General features: G+C 40.8%; 1 protein-coding gene across 4 annotated transcripts in view; it reads left to right on the forward strand.

Annotated features, from left to right (window-relative positions):
* The window catches only part of GLIS3 (GLIS family zinc finger 3), a 544,874-nt gene that overhangs the window by 434,505 nt on the left and 85,137 nt on the right, over positions 1-25,232 (forward strand). For all 4 annotated transcript variants that reach the window (XM_056106925.1, XM_056106923.1, XM_056106922.1 and 1 more), the window contains one exon: positions 18,247-18,391. In XM_056106925.1, coding sequence (XP_055962900.1) covers positions 18,247-18,391 — 145 coding nt within the window. The remainder of the gene's footprint in view (positions 1-18,246; positions 18,392-25,232) is intronic.

Raw genomic sequence — 25,232 nt, forward strand, 5'->3', positions numbered from 1 at the left:
GGGATCTGGAATAACATTAAAACCTATATGTGGAGCAGTAACTAATAATACTAGAACTATAGCTGGTAACTTACTCAAGAAGGATTCAAAAGATTGAGGCTCCCCACATGGCGATTAGGGTGGCAAAAGAGGGTGTATTTAGAGCCACTGGGCTTGAATACTTTGTATGTTCTACTCATATGCTAAATATTGAATCTCTAAAAGCAAGGTAGAAAATTGGATTTGTTTCCTGCCCTTCCAGATGAATGAAATATATGAAGTGTAAGTGTAGCAGATTAGCATATCCTATTGGAAGAGTTGCTCATTTGAACATTCCAAGAGGCAGTATAAGATGAGAACAATATTATCTAGTGAAATTTGGCATGAACACGGACTGAGTATAATAAGGAAATAAGCTTTGCAAGTGTGTTTTTTTTAACTTCTGTTAAGATTTCACTTGGCTAGTTTCTATTTTATTCTTAGTTTATAATTCAGCATGCTTCAACTGTCTCCTTTCTTCCCCTTCATATTGATGAAGACATAGCTTTGTCTTTGGGGGCCTCTCCGAAGGAGAAGCATGGGTATTGAATCTTTAGCAGTTTATTAATTAATCTGTTATTCAATTATGTATTCAAACATTACCCCATTTATAGAGTATTCTATCTGTTGTAAAAGGAAGCACTTTAGCTTTGCATGGTCTGAAAGACATGGTTTCTGTTTACCTGAAGCCTTTTGTCTTCTATGACACACATGTACCATTTATAAATAGACATTATATAACATAGAAGACCACTAACTGGTACTGTAGGGATGATACGGAAGCATTGCTGTTGGGATTTTTTGAAAGAGAAAAAAACGAATGGAATGGGAAGATCTAGAAAAACATTAAGAACGAGGTGAAATCGAATTGGACCTTGGAGAACGTGCTGCATGTGTTCAAGACTTGCAGTCTGGAGTAAAAATAGCTCCAGATGAGGAAGACCTGTGACCAGAAGTACAGAGTGAGACATGGATGACAGTGACAAAGAAAATCATAGAAGAGAGCATCTTGACACTTTTTGGGTGACACAAAGACATGGAACCCAAAACCACACAGCTAGGTGAAAACCAGTCTGTGACGCCTGTGTTTAGCTGCGGACACTACTGCAAGGAGAGTCACAGAAGGAGTTTGAAGTGGGAGAAAGACATTGCCAACAGCATACTCGAGGAAAATTAAACTCACTGTTGAGTAAGGGATGGATGCAAGAGCAGAAAACAAGTACTCATTGAAAAGACAGCCTTCAACTTTTAGAAATAGGCATTTAAAAATTGTCCAAACACTCCTGCACGTTAAAATCAGCCTTAAATCTTTTTTTCAGGCAATCTGTTTTAATTAAATGAAGGGAAGGAAGAAATGACTTCTGCCGTTAGTCTCTGCCCACACATTCTCAACTTTTGCATAGGCTGGGTTTGCAGTCAGAAATCAATTCAAAAGGAGACAATAAGGAGCTGGTAAGATGGACAGGGGAAGTAATTACTAGATAGCTGGCTGCTTTAATTAAACTTTGAGAATACTTGAATAGAAAAAAATGCTACACTTGACTGGATGAGTTGGAATGTATGTGGTCACATTAGTGCAATGAACCACTGTCAGGAGGAATTTATGAAATTATGATAGAGTAACCCTGTAACTTGCTGAGTCTTTAGAACCCCTGAAAGTGAAGGAGGATGTGTTTATATGGCCTTAATAAATCTTTGTTATTTCTTTGTATAAAAAAAGAAACATCTACCATTCGATTTAAAATTCTGCTTTTTAGATGTTACTCTACATGAAGTTTAAAACTACCTCTTTATCTGTCCAGTTTTTTCTTGGTGTCATTTTGCAGTCAAGAAAAAAATAACAATCTTGGTGTCCATTTTAGAATAATATTGACTTAAGAGGAAAATGATGTTTTTACAAATGTAACAATACAAAAAAAAAGCTGCATGCCTTTCTGATTTCAACATCTCTTTGACCCTCTTCCCCCAACACTGTCCAGAATAACAACATGATTTGCAAGTTTGGTGAATAGGTCCTCTAGATGAAGTATTAATATTCCCAAAGGCTTCTGAGATTGTTTCACTGTTGACTTCAATTTGTAATATATTTTGGACTTTTCCAAGAGAGTGGAAGCTAGCTAAATGCCTCTGAGATAGAATCAGTTCAGGGTGCTAGAATAATTTCCAGGTGTATTCATCTAGATAGATAAATAGATAGATAGATTGATTGATTGATAGATTGATAATATATACATATATGACAATGTTTGGCCCCAGACTTTGTTTCAGAAGATAAGCAAGGAGTCTCTGAGGAGATTCTAACATAATCATTCCTAACAATCATAATAGCTTCTCTTTCTGAAACAACAAAACAACAAAAATGGTATAATAAATTAGCCACTTTCCTTAGGTCATCTCATCACGGTCACGGTCCTCCCATTGTTCATCGGGCCCAGTAAGTCTCCATCATGAGACTTGTTGTTACTGTGTTTAGCATATCGAATATGCCATGGGTAGCTTGCCAGGCTTTGCCGTGCGGGCAGGATACTCTCAGTAGCTTGCCGGGCTCTCCAAGAGGGGCAGAGGAATTGAACTCAGGTTGGCCATGTTGGCTGTGTACAAAGCAAATGCCCTACCCACTGTGCTATATAATTCTTTAATAATCCCACAGTGTTTGCATTAGCATCCTAAGCTAAATGATGGTTCTTAAGTCTTTTTCAGTAGCATCTTTCCAAAGGTCACATATTAATCATTGGCAGAGCTGAAATTTGAACTTGAATCTACTTGACCCACATCTTCCTTAAAAGCACGGAATGTGAATTTACTTGACACAACAAAAGTAAAGGAAAAATCTTTTTTCCCTTTTCATGTTGTCACACTATAGTGTACAAAAGGAAGAGATTGATGAGAAGGAAGGGAAGAAGAAATAATGGACAGGATCCAAAAATGGGTAGGAAAAAAACAAACACAAATACATGTTTTACGGCGCTGCAATGTTTCCACACAAGATATTAATTAAAATATATAATAACAAAAATAGAAGTTAATATGTGTTGAAGTTGACTATATACCATATGTTGATGAAATTCTTTATTGCGTTTCTCATGTTATCACTAACAACAAACTTAGGTGTTGTTATCCACATTATCCTGAAAAAACTGGGCTAAAGAGATGTTAAAAGCCTTGTTTATGGTACTCTAACATTTTATAAGTGAGGGTCTGAAAGCTGGAAATATGATATTTTGAGTCCTTTATCTTTCATGATCCACATGATGGGTAATCTATTATTCAAATGCTTGTTAGCGGCTATTTGTTGTTAGGACAGGGGCTATTTTTCAGATCTTTAACTCACCCCTTGGTTAAAGATTTAACTACATTTTGTGATCCTAGAGAATGTTTCAGCAAGTTTGCAGAGAGCAGTGAAGCAGGGAATGTGGTAGCCAGCTGAGTGACTAAATCTAATGAATGTGGCCAAGAGAATCTGTATCATCAAATGATAATGGTTTAAAAAGTTACCGTCTAAATATAAAGGTCTATTAGAAATAAAGAGCATCACATTTGAAGAAGATACCTGGGTAATTTAATGGATAGAAAGTTTTATTTAAGCCATGTGATAAATTCGTTGAGGCGAAGGAACTTGGCCATCATGTCATCGCTTTGTTTTGGGTACTGTAAGTCTCAGTAAATGATGGATAAAAAAAAAAAATAACAAATTTACTCAGGAAACAATAAATGCATAAAATTAATGAGGTGTTCAACATGAATTTTTCAAATGCTATTGACTTTTTAAATCATCAGTATAGATAATGTAAAATAAAAAATTGTTCTATCATCCTTAGTCTTGCTCAGACAGGTGATTTTCTTTATTGGTATTAAGCTATCACCAGCACAAGACCGTCATGTGATTAGAGTAACTGAATGGTCATTGGTGCACAGGATAAAATGCTTCATGAGACAGCAAAGATCGGCATTTTAGTAAATTATTTCTGTGTGCCAAGTGCTTTATTTGTTACTCAAAGCAACCAAGAGAGCTCAAGAATATTATCCTCATTTGACAGAAGGGAAACTATACGCATGCATGTGAATATACTCATTCAGGATCACATCATCATTGAACCTCAATTGTCAAACTGGATGGCCCAAACTTCTTCAGTATCCTCTTATCTGTATTAATAACTAAGTTGCTCAAGTTAGAGAAAAAGAAAAAAACCATTACGGGAAAACTGCTGAAAAGCTAAGCCATGGCCCTTTTCAGTGTTGAAATTATATAATACTATAGTGTATGGATAAATCTCAGATACTTAAAGAGCAATATATTGTGAACATGTGAACAGTGCTCTTCTGTATGATACAGAGTTAAGGGAAGAATGTACCCCAGTGGGTGAGAGATTAAGATAGATTACAGTTTAACTTGGGCTGGAGCGATAGCACAGCGGGTAGGGCGTTCGCCTTACAAGCGGCCAACATGGTCGACCCGAGTTCGATTCCTCCGCCCCTCTCGGAGAGCCCGGCAAGCTACCGAGAGTATTGGATATGCCAGACACAGTAACAACAAAGTCTCCAACGGAGACGTTACTGGGCCCGCTCGAGCAAAATCGACGATCAACGGGTGGGCCTTTACCTTTACCTTTAACTTGAGGCAAAACTTTCTAATGATTAGACTCACTTCACAGTGGGTTGAGGTTAAGGTAGTAAGTTTCCTGTCATTATAGCGATTAGAAAAACTGAGAGACACCATGATTTGCAGCGATGTGTAATGCAATGCATTTATTTTGAACAAAATTAAAACTGAATAGATTCTCTTCCTCAGTTGCACTAGCTTCATTCCAAGTGCTTACTAATCACGTGTTGCTACTAGTGGCTGGTAATCAGTGCAGTATAGAACTTTTCCTTGAATTCTGTTTCACAGCTTAACTATGGAGTTAGAGCCTAGGATGACTGGACCCTGGATTCCTTTTAGTTTTAAATCCTGCTTCTGTGAAGAGTTCGCTTCCCTTACCTCTCTTTTTCTTTTTTACTAAATTATGGCCGGTAGGGTGTTTGCCTTGCACGCGGCCGACATGGGTTCGATTCCTTCGCCCCTCGCGGGAAGCCCGGAAAGCTACTGAGAGTATCCCTCCTGCACGGTAAAGCCTGGCACGCTCCCCTTGACGTATTCGATATGCCAAAGACAGTGACAACAAGTCTCACAATGGAGACGTTACTCGTGCCCGCCCATGCAAATTGATGAACAATGGGATGACAGTGCTACAGTGCATGGTAAAAGTCTACAAACCAGCCACTGAATTTGCTTGTCTCATATTGAAATACACTACAGTAGATGTGACCCTTCAGATATTTTGGTATGTTCATTAATCAGCTATATACAAAATGTTTCACCTTCAAAGTTACTGCTAACCAAATAGGTATCCCCTATATAGAAGATCGGGGTGTCCAATTAGTACCTCATGTCCCAAAGAGATTTCTTTCTGCTATATTTTTCTAAGTCTTTATTCTCATTTCTTTTCCTCTTTGCAAATTGGTCATTCCCAAAGGAAACGAATTTGATAGCAGATTGTTGGAGATTAATTACCTATGATATGCCAAACCCACTTCATAAATGTCAGTGCTAAGGAATCCCCAAGAGAGGGAATTTTTAAATTCAGCTGGAAATTAATTGTAATTAAAATAATAGGTTAATTCATTGTAATTATTTTTAAGCCTTTTGGCAATGAGTTAATTCCCTAAGATCACATTGCTCTAAGTGTCAGAGAGAATGCTTGATGGGAATGTTCTGGTAATAAACCTTAGCCCTCTGGAAAAAAAAAATCCTAAATGTCTTTCCTTTTGGCTGAGTTTCTTAAGAAATATATTTTGGTGGCATTTGATTTCTGGAGAACAAAGAAATTCTTCCCTTCAAGGTGATTCATAAACATGCACAGCCTAGATAGACTGCTCGTTGGAGAAACGGAAAACAAAAGGCTTTGGTTTCTTTGGAAGTATGTTTTGCTCCAGACTAACAGAATGCCTTTGCTCTTGGAATAAAATGAAATGCAACTGAAAATGGAAGAATCTGGGCCTTTTTCCCTTTTCTAATTATTTCCACTTGACTCACTTAATCTTGGACGATTATTCAATCATATCTGAAATGAGAAAATGACGGGAGTAGAATTTCCATCTCTGTTTCGAGAGCTTATAAACATTAACAGAATAGTCTTGAACAAAAAACAAATACAAATCACAATTGATGGTGCCTTGTTTTTATATAGTAGGAAAAATCCCTGCATTGTTCGGGAAGCAGCTCAGATTTCTGAATGCACGAATCTTGTCAAGCTTTGATGGGTGATTTCATTATTAACATTGAAAAAACTATCATTCGAAGCAAATATTTTATAATGGGAGATTGTACAGAAACTCAGGAACCAATTTGTTTTGCTTGCACCTGGATAGGCCAATAAATTAAGCCCTAAAATGGGTCATTAAAGACCATGATCTTTAACACTCAAAGACTCAAAGATTGGTTTCTGAGGTTCAGAGATGTCTCATTTCTTCTGTTAGAGCTGTGATCCTTACTGCAGGTTACAAATAGATGTGTACATTCATTCCTAATGTTTGCTGAGAGCTAGATCAGACTTCAATGTACATTAATATTTCCTGACAATTTGGAACTCTCTAAAATTGAACCTAAGTGCCAAGATTGAAGTAGCAAGTTGTTTGTGACTGGAGGGTATCAGCTACTCTGATAACCACTTACTGGGGTTACTGAAAGGGAAGTCATACAGAAAATAGAGGGTTTGATCCAGTCATGTCTGAGGTTTCTTAGAACATTGATCACTCATATAGATTATGTTTTTTTTAAAATTTATTCTCAATAGCACAGCGGGTAGGGCATTCGCCTTACAAGCGGCCAACATGGCCGACCCGAGTTCGATTCCTCCGCCCCTCTCAGAGAGCCCGGCAAGCTACCGAGAGTATTCGATATGCCAGACACAGTAACAACAAAGTCTCCAATGGAGACGTTACTGGGCCCGCTCGAGCAAATCGACGATCAACGGGAGGGCCTTTACCTTTACCTTTACCTTTAGTTTTGCGTTGGGCTGGAGCGATAGCACAGTGGTAGGGCATTTGCCTTGTGTGTGGTCGGCCGGCAGAGCCGGGTTCAATTCCTTTGCCCCTCTTGGAGAGCCCGGCAAGCTACCGAGAGTATCTGTAGGAAGGACAGAACAGTGTTATCCTGGGTAGCCCACCCAGGAACATCAGCTGTAAAAAACTAAACACGCGGAAGATTGTGTGTTCGCAGTCTCTCTGGATGACTCTATCTCACCACCCGCGTTCAGTGCTCTAGAGCCGCTGTGTATGGCCTGGATCGGGACGGCTGTTGGCCAAGGGCAGCCGAAGGAAGAGAGCCAGGCTGGTTGGTCTTAGTTGCAGTTTATTCCAGTCCTCTCTTCATTCACTCTTGTCTCTCTCTGCCTCTTTCTCCCCCTGTCTTGCCTTCTGTGCCCCTGTTTCTCCCGTCTGACACTGCACCCAGTCAGGTGACCAAATCAACATAAGAAAGCCCTCCCTGAGGGCCCATCAAGTTCAAAGGGAATACCACCTAAAAGGCATACCAAAGCCTTCCTGACTGCCCCAGGCAAAATACCTCCTTAAGGTGTTTTCCTCTTTTCCTCAGTCCAATAAACTATCAACTATTCCTGAGGCTATGCAGGAAGGACAGAACAGTGTTGTCCTACAAGTATCTTGCCCAAATGGTAAAGCCTGGCAAGCTACACGTGACCTAATCGATATGCCAAACACATAACAAGTCTCACAATGGAGACGTTACTGGGCCCGCTCAAGCAAATCGATGAACAACGGGAGGACAGTGCTACAGTTTTTCATTGAGTATTATCTATGCTCGAGCGGGCCCAGTAACGTCTCCATTGGAGATTTTGTTGTTACTGTGTCTGGCATATTGAATACTCTCGGTAGCTTGCCGGGCTCTCCAGAGCACCTCACTTTAACTAAACATCAAGTTACCCTGCTTCTGGTCTTTGAGTACAGCAGGCCCTGAAGAAGAGGGAGGGATGGTGCTTTGAGCATCTGCCTGCTGCTGATCGACTTCTGCATTCCAGAACCAAATCAAAGGCCTTTTGGAATGTTTACCAAGAGGGGAGCTTCTGACAGCTAACTTCGCCAAGAATTCAGGGACATGCGAGTAATGTAAAGAAAGGGGAGGATTCCGTGAGGAAGGCCAAGGAGTTAGGAAAGGGTGGGCCCATGGGATACTCTGGAAAATAACTCAACTTCTGTGAGGCAGAAGGATACCAGTTAGTAAGTCATCCTTTATTATGTGAGTGAAGGGACAGAAATCAACCGAGTTATTAGCAGAGGAGATCTGGGAAGCTTTTCCTCTCTAGCGGGGCTTCTCCACACCAACAGCTTCTCCGCTTTTATCACTGTTATGTTACTTTCACACTAATTAAGGCACTACCTCGGTGCATGTCAGAGACATATGTCCCATACCTCTATGGGCTGTAACGTTCTTGAGATCATTCTTACAAATCCGGGTAGTCCTGAATGTTACTCACCTTGCCTGCCAGGTGAGATCTTTCGTGGTATCTTTTAAAGTTTAAGAAAAAGCCAGTAACTTGTCAAGGTCTCTATGGACTTCACAGGGGGAAAAATGAAGTTGTATGGACTGAAATTATAAGAAGCATCGCCCAATACTTGGGTCCAAATCTCAGGATTGTCGAACAGAGACTCCACAGCTCTCCCTTTATCAGAGGAGGCCCACTGGGTTGACGTGGTGACAGGCAGCTGCTTTCAGGAGGCAAGCGGTAAACTTGACCCTGTAGGAGGCTTAGAGGTGGAGCCAAGCCTCTCCAGTCAGAAGGAGGTGACCAATGGGATATTTGTAGTCAGGGAAACAGTACTCCTAGGGGAAGAGAGAGGGCTGGACCTGTAGCACAGTGGGTAGAGTGCCTTGCACACGGCTGACCCAGGTTCAATTCCCAGCATCCCATGTGGTACCCCGAGCAGCACCAGGAGTAATTCCTGAGTGCATGAGCCAGGAGTAATCCCTATGCAACGTTGGGTAAGTAAGTAAGTAAGTAAAGGCCCTCCCGTTGATCGTCGATTTGCTCGAGCGGGCCCAGTAACGTCTCCATTGGAGACTTTGTTGTTACTGTGTCTGGCATATCGAATACTCTCGGTAGCTTGCCGGGCTCTCCGAGAGGGGCGGAGGAATCGAACTCGGGTCGGCCATGTTGGCCGCTTGTAAGGCGAACGCCCTACCCGCTGTGCTATCGCTCCAGCCCTGCCGCATTCAGAGTTCTATTGAATTCTGACTCAATAAAACAGAGTGAGCCTCAAGAATTTCTGCTTCTGCCAGGTGTTTCTAATAAGTTCGCAGGTGACACTCCATGGTGCTGGTCCAGGATCTGGTTAGTAGGAAAACTAGTGCTGTGGATCATAAAACGTGTAACTGACAACCACCGGCTAACCCTAACCCTAACCCTAACAACCCTAACCCTAAACCTAACCCTAACCCTAACCCTAACCCTAACCCTAACCCAACCCTAATCCTAACCCTAACCCTAACCCTAACCCTAACCCTAATCCTAACCCTAACCCTAACCCTAACCCTAACCCTAATCCTAACCCTAACTCTAACCCTAACCCTAACCCTAACCCCGCACTCTTTCTTTGGCCTCTTGCTCTGCTCCTTTCCACATGCTTGTTTGCAGAACAAACCAGCTGCTTCTTCCCTTCTCAGGTTCTTCCCGTTCCATCTGCATCAAGTGTTGCGTCGCTGCTCTTTCCCCAAGCCTCAGCTCATAATGTCCTTCCCTCACCTCACCTTTCTCTTAAGTTATGGAAGCATGCAACCCCAAAGGGAAGTGTGGGAACCAGAATTAATGGTCAGGAACACATGGGATGAAGAAGGGAAAACAAGCGAGAAACTGGGTGTCGTGTAATCGAGTTCAATTCCTCCGCAATGTTGGGTGTGACGCAAAAAGAAAAAGGAAAGTGGAGGGAGGCAGCTAGGGGAAATGTCAACCCCAGGTAAATGGAGGAATCACAGCACAGAACCTCTTTCTGTCTTTCCCTTGGGAACAGTTTCTAATTGAGAACATAGCTTACTTGGAGAGGAACAATTTTTTTTTCTGGTGTGTGGCAAGGATACTTTAATTGAAGGAGTCCCTCTGAAGTCCCACAATGGACTGGTGTGGGGAGAAATCCTAAAGGGCTGAGTATTGCTGCGGGGGTGTTATTAATGATTTCGTCCTCTTGCCCAGCTCCTTGCAGTTTCTCTTCAGATGTCCCAGAATCAGCTCAGAGTTCGTGAATCCAAAACCAAATTAAGTGTCCTCCGATCTCCTTTAGGTATCCTTTGCTTAGTCAAAACCGTGACCCTCTTTGACTCCCCTTTTTATCTCCTGTTCCAGTTGAAAATAAGGAACCTCTACTGAAAATAAGGATTTAGCACACCCCGCCCCCCAGCCAAGCCATGTCCCCTTCCCCACTTCCCCCACTTCAGGTCCTGGGCGTTTCTTTTCTGGACTGTGGAAATAACCTGACCAGTCATCTTGTCCTCTCACCATCTTAGCGCACAGTATCAGAGCAGTTTTTTTATAATATAAGACAAACCAGTTGCTTTCCTGACCACACCCTCCCATTGGCTTCCAGTAGACTGAAGTCAGTCATGAAATCTTCACATTTTAGAAACCAGAGAACTGACAACCACCGGCTAACCCTAACCCTAACCCTAACCCTAACAACCCTAACCCTAAACCTAACCCTAACCCTAACCCTAACCCTAACCCAACCCTAATCCTAACCCTAACCCTAACCCTAACCCTAACCCTAATCCTAACCCTAACCCTAACCCTAACCCTAACCCTAACCCTAATCCTAACCCTAACTCTAACCCTAACCCTAACCCTAACCCCGCACTCTTTCTTTGGCCTCTTGCTCTGCTCCTTTCCACATGCTTGTTTGCAGAACAAACCAGCTGCTTCTTCCCTTCTCAGGTTCTTCCCGTTCCATCTGCATCAAGTGTTGCGTCGCTGCTCTTTCCCCAAGCCTCAGCTCATAATGTCCTTCCCTCACCTCACCTTTCTCTTAAGTTATGGAAGCATGCAACCCCAAAGGGAAGCGTGGGAACCAGAGTTAATGGTCAGGAACACATGGGATGAAGAAGGGAAAACAAGCGAGAAACTGGGTGTCGTGTAATCGAGTTCAAGGAAAACACGTGTTTTCCTGGGGACTGGTACAATGAATGGCCATGGTCAGTACCATTGCACCTCACTGTCTAGGGGCCACTGTGCATGTACTTAGGATGTGGAACTTAGCCAGCAGAGTATATCATGTCTTCTCTTTCTCAGCTTCAGGTATTTGTATTACTGGTCCAGATCCAAAGCAGATAACAGAGCTCTAGGGGAGAGGCCAGTGAAAACCAAACAACAGTGGTCCATTTGGTTTTTCTATGTCACTTTGAGTGCAACTGGGGGACACTTTTTGTTTGTTAACTTAAAATAGATTCCCAGTGGAGCATGACGTGATTTTTTATACTCAAGAGGGGACAGTCAGCCAAATAAACTTGGGCCTTTGACCTACATGTTTGGCACCTGACTTAATATTTAAAGGATCCAAAGAATATAGGAGAAACCTGTGTGGGATGGTGGGGAAATGGAGAAGGTTGGGCTGGGTTATTTCAGTCAAGCACCAGTATAGTGGATCATTATCAAAGCGCCCAGCTTTGGGTTCTAACACATGGAATCCAGGCCTGACCATTCCTAACTGGATTATTCTAGTTGCCTTATCTCTTAAATTGAAATCCTAATGGCATAGACCTTAGAGTTTATTGTGAGAGATGCACTGTTGGCAGTGATAGAAAATAGCTCACTGGGTTGGAATAATCGTGTCCTGATGAAAAGGGCAGCAGGTATCAAGGCATGGAATTGTGGTAGCTGCTCTCCTGTCTCCAGCAAAAATACCAAACACAGAAGGACTACTGACAGAAAGTCCTCAAGTTTCCCCATCTTTGAAGCCTGCGACCCCAACTCTCTTCACAATAGCACTGGCGTCCAGTTGTCATTCCATCGATTTGCTCAAGTGGGCACCAGTAACATCTCCATTGTGAGACTTGTTATTACTGATTTTGGCATATCAAATATGCCACAGGTAGCTTGCCAGGCTTTGCCATGCGGACTGGATACATTCAGTAGCTTGCTGGGCTCTCCCAAGAGGGGCAGAAGAATCGAACATGGGTCGGCCGCATGCAAGGCAAACGCCCTACTCGCTGTGCTATTGCTCCAGCCCCTTTTAACAATAATTTAAAAAAAAATTAGTTACCCTCAGTAAAGCTCATAGCCCCAGCTTCCCTTATCTTCAGACAAAAGAGTCTCACCTAATCTGCAGGCCTCTTTAGGTTCCCGTGACAATCACAAGATGGACATAAAAGGATAGAAAATAGATGGAAACCCAATTCCAAGTAAAGGTTTTGGTCTTTGAAGACCATCTGCATCTTACCCTTTGAATCAATTATTTCACCTCTTCTTTACAGAAGAGAATAAGAAGCAGAATCTTACGTCCATTGGGACAGTATGGTCTCCCCAATTGCCCAAGTCTATTCACTTGTCTCTTTCTGCAACTTTATATGTATACATGTATACATATATGGATATATGTATTGAATCACCATGAGCTACAGTTACAAAACTTGAATGTTTTAGTTTCACTCATACAATGATTGAATGCCTGTCCCTGCACTAGGGTACATTTTCCACCTTCAATGTCCCCAGTATCCCTCCCCCATGCCCAGGCAACCCCTCCCCTTGCCTCCATGGCAGACAGTTTCCCTCATATTCTTTCTCTACTTTTGGGGCATTATAATTTGTAATACAGGTACCGAGAGGCCATCATGTGTGGTCCTTTATCTACTTTCAGCACACATCTCCCATCCCAGACGATCCCTCCAACCATCACTGACTTAGTGATCCCTTCTCTATCCTAGCTGCCTTCTTCCCCAGCTCATAAGGCTGACTTCCAACCTTGGGCCAGTCTTCCTTGTCCTTGTCTCTACTACCTTTGGGTGTTGGTTAATTTGATCTTCAGAGATGATTGGCATGTTCATAAACTCGTATTAGGTACATCCCAAAAGTCTGCTTTTGTCCTAACAAAGTAAAGCACGCTATGGAAAGTGGTGTGTATATTGTGGAGTAGAAATGCAGTTTTTTTCAAGGGGGTTGTGGTGACTATGCACTGTGGAATGCTCCTTCCTGCCTGACCTTCAATGACCATGTATAATATTAATATCCAAATAACATTCTAATAGGACCTATCTATACTAGTCAGCTTCCCTAGAGAAACAAACAAGTACTCTCTCTCTCTCTCTCTCTATATATATATATATATATATATGTATGTATATATCTGTGTGTGGATATGTGTGAGAGAAAGAGAAATAGTGAGAAATGATAAAATGAATGAAAGAAATTGATTTAAAGAATTTGTAACATTGTGAGAGTGACAGAATTCTTGAGGGCAGGCAGGAACTGGTAGAAATGGAAATTGCTTACCTTCTTAAAGGAAGTCTCTTCCCTTTTTAAAAAATGGAAAACCTTATACTTTTGCTCTTAAAGCCTTTCACTGATTAGATGAAGGCCACCGAGATTGCAGAGAATTATTTTCTTCACTCAAAGTCAACTGACTATATTTGTTAGTTCTATGTACAGAATTTCTTCACAGAAACACATAGTGAGAAATCGAATAATTGGATACTATAGTTCAGCCAAATTGATGTGTAAAACTAGCCACTACTGTATCCACAACCCACAGCTATTTAGAATCTCAAAGATTTACATTTGCAAGACCGAGTACCTAGAGACTGTGAATAATACAAGGCGAAGAGATGAACTTCCTTTAGTATTCAAGAATAAAGAATAAAAGTTATGGATTTCCATGTGTATAAAGGTCCTGGATGTTATGTAACACAGTAGCCCTTTAAGTATATTAATACATTTATTACCTTGGGTTAAATTTTGCTTCTTTTCTCAAAGAACAATAAAGGATTGATAAAATCTAAGTCTTTTGCTCTTTAATATAAAGCAAGTATTAAGCTGGATTGAATATAGATATATATACTCAGTCACTGAATTGAATATGTATATATATATACAATGTACACACACATATATGTATATATATATAAAATATGCAATCCCAGACTGTGCTCGGGGTTTACTTTTGGCTCTTGGCTCAGGAATTACTCCCAGTAGAGTTCAGGAGATTGGATGTGGCGCCAGGGAGTCATGGATCAAACTGCGTGCATAGCAAGTGCCTTCCTTCCACTGTGGACCTCTCTCCAGTCTTGGATTGAATATTTTAACCTATTTGTCCCTTTCAGATTATTTCTAAGACATGAAGCTCTTGTAACCATTTGTTACTGTGGCTAATAGAGAATGGTCACACGACATTCATGTCTTTAAGATAATTTGGTTTTTATAGATGTTTTGATGATTATTGGAAGCAACTTACTTCCCCCTTCCAGTCACACCTAGCAGTGCTCAGACTTTATCCTGGCTCTCTATTCAGGGATCACTACTGGTGGGTCTCAGGGATCATAGGACGTGCCAAGGATCAAATCCAGGTTAGCTGTATGTAAGGCAAGCAACCTATCCTTTGTACTATCTCTCCAGTCCATTTCTCCACTCCATTTCTCTTAGAAATAGTAAAAACATCTTAGTGATACTAATCTTTGAATATACGTAATTGAAATGATAATATATAAAACTTTGGTTGAGAGTACACATCAAAGTCTTCAGTGCAATTTTTCTTTGGTCTGACTTGTATTCTTGAGGGTATTTCTATAGTCCTGATAACTCTGGATCGGAGCATATTCTGTTCAGATCTTAAGCCTTGTCTCTCCTCTTCTGTTTATCCCTATTTTCTTTTTACTCTTTTTATTTTATTTTATTAATGTATCACGGTGAGGTATAGTTTCAGACTTACAAACTTTTGTGCTTACGTTTCAGCCATACAATGATCGAGTACCCATCCCTCCACCAGTACCCATTCTCCACCACCACCAGTATCCCTCCCACCATCACCCCCATCTCCCCCCACCTCTGTGGCAGGAGCATTCCCTTTTGCTCTCTCTCTCCTTTTTGGGTGTTGTGGTTTGAGATACAGGTGTTAAGTGGCCATCATGTTCGGTCTATAGAGTACTTTCAGCACGTATCTCCCATCCTGAGCGGGCCCTCCAAGCACCCCATACTTGGTGGTCCCTTCTCTATCTGAGCTGCCTTTTCCCCCCAGCACGTGAAGCCGGCTTCCAAGCCGTGGAGCAATCCTCCTGGTCCTTATCTCTACCATCCTTGGGTATTAGTCTCCCTGGTTATTATAGATCTTTAAGTTACATCATTCATCGCTTCTCTCATGGGGATTTTCAGGTTTCCAATAATTCTAAAAGTGTCGTTCCAGATGAAGAGCATCACTATCACCCGGGGACTTGATCCCCAGGCATCCCAGACCTACTGAAGCTACAGCTCTAGAAGGCCCTGCAGTGGATTCTGGTGGATGCAGAGAGTTAAGAACTTCACTTAGAGACCACCCCTCCCTGTTTCTTTTTATGTCCTTAGCAACTGAGAATATCCGTTATGTTAAAATATACATTATGTAATTTGTGTCATATAAATGGATGTTTTTGCTCCAAATGAAAAACCGTGTTTTATTGAAAGAGCTCCTTCCCAGGAGATTTTGCTTTGTGTCTCCTGACTCACCCATGAGTTAATCCCTGGACTAGAGAATGTTGAAGAGACTGAAATTATTGGGAAAAAACTCCTTCTGGTCTATTAATCTAGGAAGCAGAAAAGGATACTAAAATTGCATATCTTTAGTATATCTCTATGCGTATGGCCCTCCTTTGGAACTTTTGTTTAAGGCCCTCCTCAAGGCTTCAGTTGAAGAAGCACTTTCTAGAACCATGCCTAATCCCAGAAAAAACCAAATTAACTCTCACCACAAAGTCATATGGAACCATACTCTTGGAAAACATGAATAGTTGTTGAAGCTAAGGAAGAATTGCCTGCCTATGACTCCTGGAGTAACCATGGCCGTGAAATTTCTTGGAAAGACCTCATCAGTACCGATAACTGTAAAAATCTAGAGTAGATGGTAATAGAAAGCAGAGAGACATTTGTGTCTATGCTTACGAGAACATGTGGGTCCCAGATCACATTTTAACAATGGGAGATAAATTAAAAGTGATCACCAGAACTCATTCTAAGCCTTGATTTTTTTCCAGTTTTTCTTGCGCTGCATGTGTTAGGTTAATACCAAAATAACAAACATACCTTCCAAAGGCCCTGAGAGGGTTAGACATTAACTCAGACAGTCTTGGTCAGAGATTCCAATATGGCAAAACTGAGGAAACCGTTCTATTATTATGTCTCATTTACTACACATGTTAAGTGTTCCTTGTGCCGAGGGTCACTTCCATTTTTAAAGCTGGACAAATGTTTGTCTCCATATGAAATGTTTTGTGACCCAAGAAATACCACTCTCAGTTGTAACCTACTGAGGTCTTCTCCCCGTCTCTGACGCTGTGTGTGGGTGTGCATGCATCTGATGTGAATGCAGATCAAAATCATTGGTTAGTATGTGGCTGACCCCAGCTCTCCAGATAAAAAGTCCATTGGTCGCATTTGCAAATTTCCTTGGTGTAAATATTACTCCACCACGAACCAATTTCAGGCTGACATCATTAATAAATCTCCCTTTATCCTTCTGACCATTTCCTTCGTACAGTTTTTAAGATCAAATTATTTCAATTATAGGTCTTAGAAAATGTTCGCAGATACCATCTAGGAAGCTTATAGTGAATCGACTCCAGTCCTGTCTCTAACGATTCAGCTTCGCCTATAAAAAGAAAAAGTCAGTGGGACAGTAGATAGTACAGTGGTAAGGTGTTTGCATTGAACACACCCAGCTCAGCTTAAATCTCTGGCATTCCATATGATCCTCAGAGCCTACCAGAAGTGACTCCTGAGTGCAGAGCCAGGAATAACCCCTGTGCACCTCTAGCCCTAAAACAAAAGAAAGAGCAAAAAAAAAAAAAAGACAAAATCATTGTATAAGCTCTTTTTAAATACTGAAGATAACTATTTTCAATTTCTGTAAAAGATTTCTTAATTTATAAGGCAGTATGTTTTTTATACAAGAAGATGATTAATGCTTCTATGTAGCTAAATATTTCATTATTTTTTTTTTCCATTTCAGTTAAGTCACAATTTTTTTCTTTTCTTGCTAAGGATCTTCCTAGTGGTGCTTGACGTCCTTAAGCATGGTAATACTCAGCCTCAAAGTGTTAGCATGGTGGTTTAGTGTTCCAGGTGGGGATGATATGGTGCTGCTGGGGCCCAGTAGTGCTAGAGGCCATCATTGCTACACCTGGAGGTGCCCAGGATCTACCAGGGCTGCCCCCAGGTGTTCAGAGGTCATGCGGTGCCACAGATAGAACTCAGAGCCTTCATATCAAGGCAGTTGCTGCAACTCCTTGAATGTCTTCTTCTCTACCACAAAGTTCTTTTTTCATAAGAATATCTGATATTTTAACCTATCCTTAAATCCTCTGTGGCTTGATTATTTTTAGATGTAACTATTTAATACATAGTACACTGATTGTGTTATCATGATCAAATGAAGCTCTAAATTGGTACTTCTTTTTTCCATGTAACTTACTCATGGGATTTTGTTGCTGCTAATGGCGTTGGTTTTTCTTTTCATCATGTTCCATGCTAATTTCAGGTTGAACTTGTGTATTTTTCTCTCCTGTAAAATCTATAGGCATAGACTCTCAATGGACATTTCTTAATTGTTTCTGAGATACTTTCACAATAGTATTTCTGTATTTTAAAGCACTTTCAAATCTGGACAAAATATACTTGAGTTTATTTTTGTTATCACTACAAGTTCTGATTAGATACTGAGCAAATAAAAGGAAATATAATAGGAAGCTGGGTTCCCGAAGTGGAAATATCAAGGACTAAAGACAAACCTGCCCCCAGCCACATTTTTCCTGAAGCACCTGCCAAATGTTATTAAGATTGGAGAAATGACCCTGTTATTGACTCGCTGTTAAACCCAGGGCCTAAGCCATTGTCAATGTTTGATAAATATTCATTGACTAAATTGCATGTACTTTAGTACACGGTGTCTTTCCTGAAAGTAGTCCAAGGACCAACTTTCCACTTTAATTTGTCTTCTGTTTTCTTCTCTCAGTTGCGATCCAGCACAGAGCTCCATCCTGACCTGCTCACGGATTGCCTCACAGTGCAGCCCCTGCAGCCGGCCACTTCCCCAAGAGATGCAGCTGCGGATGGGGCCGTGGGATGCTCCCCGGGGCCAGGGCCTGACATCTATCCAGGTAACGCCAGCCGAGGCAGAGCCAACCTCATCCACCAAACCCTTTTATAGTCAATTAAAGCTGCTCAAGTGATGCTCGCATGATAAAAGTTTATGAAGCTGAATCTGTAATTTGCTTTGTCAGTGGTCAGCAAATTGTCCCGTTCCCACCCCCCAGTTCTGTCTATTCTTGAGCTTAGTTTAATAGTAGACTGTTTCCTCTCATAAAGAAACAGTCAAATAATGCATTCCTTCCTTTAGTTTGGGGACATCTGCCAAAAGTTCAACATCCCTAAGCTTCCCAACTACTTTAATTGTATTAACTTGATTTAGACTCAAAGGAAATATTTGTCCCTTATGCAAGTACCAGGTTGATTTTGTACTTCTTTTTTTTTTTTTTTTTTTGCTTTTTGGGTCACACCCGGCGACGCTCAGGGGTTACTCCTGGCTCATGCCCTCAGGAATTGCTCCTGGCGGTGCTCAGGGGACCATATGGGGTGCTGGGAATCGAACCTGTGTCGGTCATGTTGGCTGCGTGCAAGGCAAACGCCCTACCCGCTGTGCTGTCACTCCAGCCCCCGATTTTGTACTTCTTAATGGAACAGTCATTGTCATATTTATTTTTTTTAATATTTATTAGTGAAACACAATGAGGTACAGTTGTAGACTTACAAGTTTTTGTGCTTGGGTTTCAATTATACAACGATCGAGTACCCATCCCTCCACCAGTGCTCATTTCCCACCACCACTGATCCCAGTATCCCTCCCACCCACCCCCATCTTTAAATTTTTAAAAGAAAGCCCAGGTCTCTCAGAATTTGTTCACATCAGTAAACCAACTTGTAAGAGTGTCTTTTAAGTTTGTGAACCACTGAACAAAGGGTCTGAGGGAGAATGGTGGGTGGGTGGCACACCCCCAGATCAGCTTCTTTCTTCCTGGATTTGCATAACAGATGACTGTATTTTTTAAAAAATACAAAAGATTAACATGCAATAAAGAAGTTATTTTCCCATCTATATGTATTTTCTTAGCCTGGGTAAGTGCATTTTCCTCTTGCTATAATGGTAACATTCTTGTGCAAATGTAATTGATAATCAGCCTTACACAGAGAAAGGTTACTGTCTTACTGTCATACTATGATTATGAGAGAAAAAGTCCCAGCAGCTTCACATTTTAGGTGATGGCAATTTTCTATTTTCTATGTATTTCAAATCCTGCTACTAGCCCAAACTGATTCCATATCAGGTTTGGTAATGGGCTGGGTTATTTTTTCTTCTTTAAAAACACAAATAAGCCATAAAGAATTAAGAATGTACTGGTGCAAAGCAGTGTGGTAGTAGAAAGACACACTTGTGCTACTTCTTAAATGCGGCAGTTCTCCGTTGATCCAAATGCATGGGGATGGTTTGAAATATTTCAAAAAATCTATTTATCAAGTCACCCTTCGTGTTGTTTTACTGTCAGTGACACTCCTGTCAGCCACTTAGGTACTTACTCTTAATGAAAATAAAGCCTCTGCTTTTGAGAAAACTTATTTGAAGGCTGACCAAATTTTCAGGGGTTACAGGTAGAGACACGTGAAATAATGGCATTGTACAGAGTTATCAACAAACATAACTATTTTGTGTTATAAGTACATGTAAAAGTGTGACTAGCTTTTATTTTGCCAAACAGACATAAAATCAATTAAAAATAAGCCTGATTTGCCAAATATTGTATGTGAACGTTTATTCTAATAATCAAATTACCTATTTAAAGTAGCCTATATGGGGAACAGAGTATGGTAGGTGAGGACTTGCTCTCGCAGAGCTGACCCCAGTTTGATATGATATTCAGAGAACTGCATCAGGAATATCTGTTGAGTACTGCTGAGCGTGCTCCTTCTCCGATTAAAAAAAATGAAATATCTTATAGAGCCATTTCCAAGCCTTTTTCATCCATAAATTCATAATCTTATCTGGAATTCAATATTTAAGAGTCAAAGCTAATGAGAGCTGGTTAAATAATGATGAACTAGTCTTGTTTCTGGTGATCAACTAGTCTTGTTGCATTTAACTGTCTTTGGGGAGTCATCAGATACATACCTGGAAAACATTAGTATCTTTGTTGTATATATAGTATACAGCATAGGGCACAATTTTTTTTAAACTGAGGGACCATATGTGTCGTGCTGAGTGTTTTTGTATATTTAGTAATGTTTTCAATATTTAAGAGGTTTTAGTTTCAAACACTTTGTCATTCTGAACATAATTCCCCTTTTTGTTCGTGAAACTCTTCTACATTTTATCTTTAGAAAATATCTTGAACACAGCTTTGAGCCTTCAGCTGTGGCAGGTGAATTGCCATATTGGACAAGTTACCTAAGTGGCTCCAAAGTTTCCCCAGGTTGGCTAATAGTGTCTAAATTTCTGGAAACCTTTAACACAGACAGATAGCCATCTTGCCCGACTTTGTTCCTGGAATTTTATTTCTCAGGTTAACTTATAAGTGAATATTTGGTTTCCTTGCTTTTCTTAAAGTTCCCTTTTCCCTTGGGTTCTTTTTTGTTTGTTTATTTTCACTCTTTCTAGAAAGTCGAGTATGTTTTTTGTGTTGCTGAACCCAGAACAGCACCGGTCAGAAAGAAGCACTAAAAAGCAAAAATGTTAATCCTTTCTTTTAAAGTTCTCAAAATGCACTTGCCAGGAGCACATGTTCACACCAGTTTCAAACCTGTGCTAAAGATCGATGGAAAGAAGCCAAACAGACAGAAACGCCAAGGGAAAGGAAGCTGTTCATCAATTAGTTCAATGTAAATCAGAAGTGTTAAGGCAATTTCATGAAGATTAAGACTTGGCTAAGTGGCTAAGTACTTTGGTACTTGGACTTATTCCCTTTACGTTCTATTATACAAAACTGAGACAATATTTGTTTAATGATTGTGAAGCACTTATACCTTAAAGTGCTAGTAAATGGATTTATCATAAAAATATTTTGATAGAAACCTGTTGAGTACACAGAGTAGGATCAGAAGCAGTTAAATCATGATTTCTTTTAGACGCCACAGTGATTAAGGATTCAGGCGTTTGAAGACCTTGAAGATACCATGGTTTTATAATGGAAATTTTTAGCGGCTTGGAGACAGTGATTTGTAAGAGTACAAGGGAAAATAGTTTGCAGACCATTAAGATGAAGAGAGGAGATGGCAATTCTGACACCTACAAATATTGCAAATCTTCCAACATGTTGAATTCTTTTATTGAAACACACTTTCAGGTTGGTCAGACAGAGCTTGATTGGAAGAGATTGCCTGAAAAGACTTTGATTTTTGTGGAAGAAAACAGCGCCCCAGGTTAAAGCAGCTAATATCACTGGAGGCCAAGCTCAGGATAACTTTAAATTGAGGTGTTTACTTGTCTCCTATTCTGAAAATCCTGAGACTTCACAGGCCTGCTCCTGAGGTAACTTGAGAGCAATTTTGTGACCGAACTAGAAACCCAAGGGCAGTGATGAGCAATTCGCTCAAGATGGCTCACTTATATTTTCTGCCCTTTTGTTCAGCTGTTTTATACCCCCAGATAATGTTCCAGGCCACTCTGTAAATTTAGGTGATTTATCTGATAATCCAGGGGAAAGCATTTGATAGCCAGTAGAGCAAGGTGTGAATGCCACTTTCAAGGCTTAATGACTGTACAGATCTTGTCAGCTCCCTTGATGAACTACTGAAGCAAATAAGCCTCTGCAGATACTGAGGTAGTGAGTCTGCAGTATTGTGGACAGCCGGCATCAGTGTCTGGTCTTGGCAGAGTCCAGTTCACTTACAAAGAATACTCAGTGGAAGAAACCCTGCCCCGTGGCTTTCATCACAAAAATTATGACTCCTTCCAAACTCAGTTCACAATACTTAGTCAACAAAATGTGACCTTTGCAAGGCCTTACCTATGGAGCACACTGAGCATTTCTAGTTGGGTGAAACCTCTGTGGCTGAAATTTTTGAGTCGAATGAAGAGTCAACACAACAATAATAAGGACATTGGCAGGAATAAGGGGATTTTATTGGTAGCACTTCCACGGAGCTATAAAAGAATTAGTAGTGCGTGCTGGTATTTACAAATCCTGTTGCGTATTCTAATTGTAAACATAGCCTAAAATTTTTGAGAGAAAACAGTAAATGCTATGTTCAGATACTACAGGGAATGACAGAAAAAAAATAAAATCTTTTAGGGTACACAGAAACTTCGGGAACCATATATTGTTGCTCTCCTTCCTTTACCCACACTTTCAGGAAATGAAAACTTCTCTCAAAATATCATGTTTTATAATGAATAGTACCATATTAAATGTATAATGAATTTAACATGCTTTATGAAATGGCTAATGTTTCATTTTAATGTGATTTTATGGATTATGTTTTTAATACATGTTCTGCCCTCCTAAGACGAGTGTATGTGCTATCCTGGTGCAGCTTTCCGAGTTGTAGGACTGTTAGCAATAGTTTCATATGAAAGTGCCTCATAGTGTCTGTTGTCAAAAAGTGATTGTTAATTCGTGACTTTATGGGAAGGCCTAATTTGGCACACAAATTTCGCAGTAAGTTAAGTTTTATAGGAGAACTATGAAGACCAAATAATACGACTGATATAAAAGTTCTTAATAAAGTATAAGGCACAGCCGGTAGGCTCTGCCTTACACAAGACGGCCCATATTTAATGCCAACACCCATATGGTTCTCCAAGCCCCACCAGGAATGATCCCTGAACACAGAGCTAGAAGTAGATCCTGAATACACCTGTGTATGCAACCCACCCCCCTCCTTGGGGAAAAAAATGCTATCGTGCTTATAAAAATGCAATAGTTGTTACTTGCATTGCCATCAAAAGTACTGTTCTGTGTGAATTCATCAGAGGTGAGAAAGAGCTTCAATCACTTGTATTTGTTAGTAGATGGAAGAAGGTGGAAACATGGGGGCACAGAAAAGACTTAAAAGGAAACATTTGCCTCTAATATCTTTGTCATGATTTTCCTGTTGTCCTGAGTTGCTTTAAAAAATCTTGTACTATAGTTATAAACATCTGAATCTGGTTTGTCCATCAGGTTGGATTGGAGATTCAGTGAAGGTAGGAATTTTTCTCTTATAAGCGTAGATTTCATTAAATCTAGTTTAATATGAGGCCTCCAGGAACTTGTGTCAGTTTTTCAATATGCATTGAATCACCTGGAAGGCTTGTGAAAATACAGACTGCTGAACTCTACCTGCCGCATTCAGAGTTCTATTGAATTCTGACTCAATAAAACAGAGTGAGCCTCAAGAATTTCTGCTTCTGCCAGGTGTTTCTAATAAGTTCTCAGGTGACACTCCATGGTGCTGGTCCAGGATCTGGTTAGTAGGAAAACTGGTGCTGTGGATCATAAAACGTGTAACTATGACTTCAAGCAAACTTTGAGTAGACTTTTGACTTGGTGGAATAATTAACTGGATGGGGCAGGGGCACTGGGGAGGAAGATTAATTCACAGTATGTGCATATATTGTAATATAGCTACCGAGAGTATTCGATATGCCAGACACAGTAACAACAAAGTCTCCAATGGAGACGTTACTGGGCCCGCTCGAGCAAATCGACAATCAACGGGAGGGCCTTTACCTTACCTTTTACTGTAACACTGTAGCACTGTCCTCCCTTCATTCATTGATTTGCTCAAGTGGGCACCAGGAACATCTCCATTGTGAGACTTCTTGTTACTCCTTTTTGGCATATCGAATATGCCACGGGGAGCTTGCCAGACTCTTCCATGTGGGCGGGATACTCTCAGTAGCTTGCCGGGATCTCCAAGAGAGACGGAGGAATCAAACCCGGGTCGGCCGCATGCAAGGAAAACACTCTACCTGCTGTGCTGTCGCTCCAGCCCACAGATGTTAAAATATATGTATTACACAATGTAATACATAGATATATTAATTCACCAGTATGTCCATATCTTTAAATTTTTCCTTAGGTATCATAATTTGCAAAGCTGTTGATAGATTTTCAGTGTTGGAGAGGTAATTTAGCAGGTAAGGCACTTGCTTGCATGAGGCCAACACGGGTTCAATCCCCAACATCATATAATGATCCCTTGAGCACCTCTAGCAGTGATTTCAGAGCAAGAGCCAGAAGTAAGCCCTGAACATTGCAAGTGTGCCTCCCGCCCAAAGGATGGATGGATGAATGGATGGGCAGATAGATAAATAGAAGAATGATAGAGTTAGTTTCAGACATAAAATGTTCCAGCTACAAACGGACCACCAGGGTCAGCAGCTCTCCATCAATGTCCCAGTGTTCCCACCCACTCACCACCCCACCTCCTTAGCAAACTCGTATCTTAAATTTAATTGTTACTGTCCATATCACATGTTTACAGTTGTGTTAGCTCTTATGGTCTTGATCATAGAGTCACTTCATTTTTATCTATCCAGGTGTCCCAGACCCCTGGTCAGTGCCCCGTTTTACCATCAGTATGCCTCTTCTTTTTCTCGGCTTCCTGCCCCCTCAATTCAGGACCAGTGGATTTGGCCTCATTAGATATCATCTATTCCCTTGTTGGTTACTCTATGGAGCACAGTTATGGGGATGATCCATATTTGTCCTTTCTCTGACTTACTTTGAATAACGTGACACTCTCCAATTCCATCCAAGTTGCAGTGAAGTATATGATTTCTTCTTTTATCATGTCTGCCTAGTATTAAACAGTAGCTATCTTTGCTGTCTTACAATTTTATATGTCATTTATGCCTCAGTAAGCAGAAAATGTTTTAGAGGCTGGAGCTATAGCACAGCGGGTAGGATATTTGCCTTGCATGCGGATGACCCAGGTTCGATTCCCAGCATCTCATATGGTCCCCCA

The sequence above is a fragment of the Sorex fumeus genome, unplaced genomic scaffold, assembly GCF_029834395.1.
Source record: "Sorex fumeus unplaced genomic scaffold, SorFum_2.1 ptg000149l, whole genome shotgun sequence".
Classification (NCBI taxonomy): Eukaryota; Metazoa; Chordata; class Mammalia; order Eulipotyphla; family Soricidae; genus Sorex; species Sorex fumeus.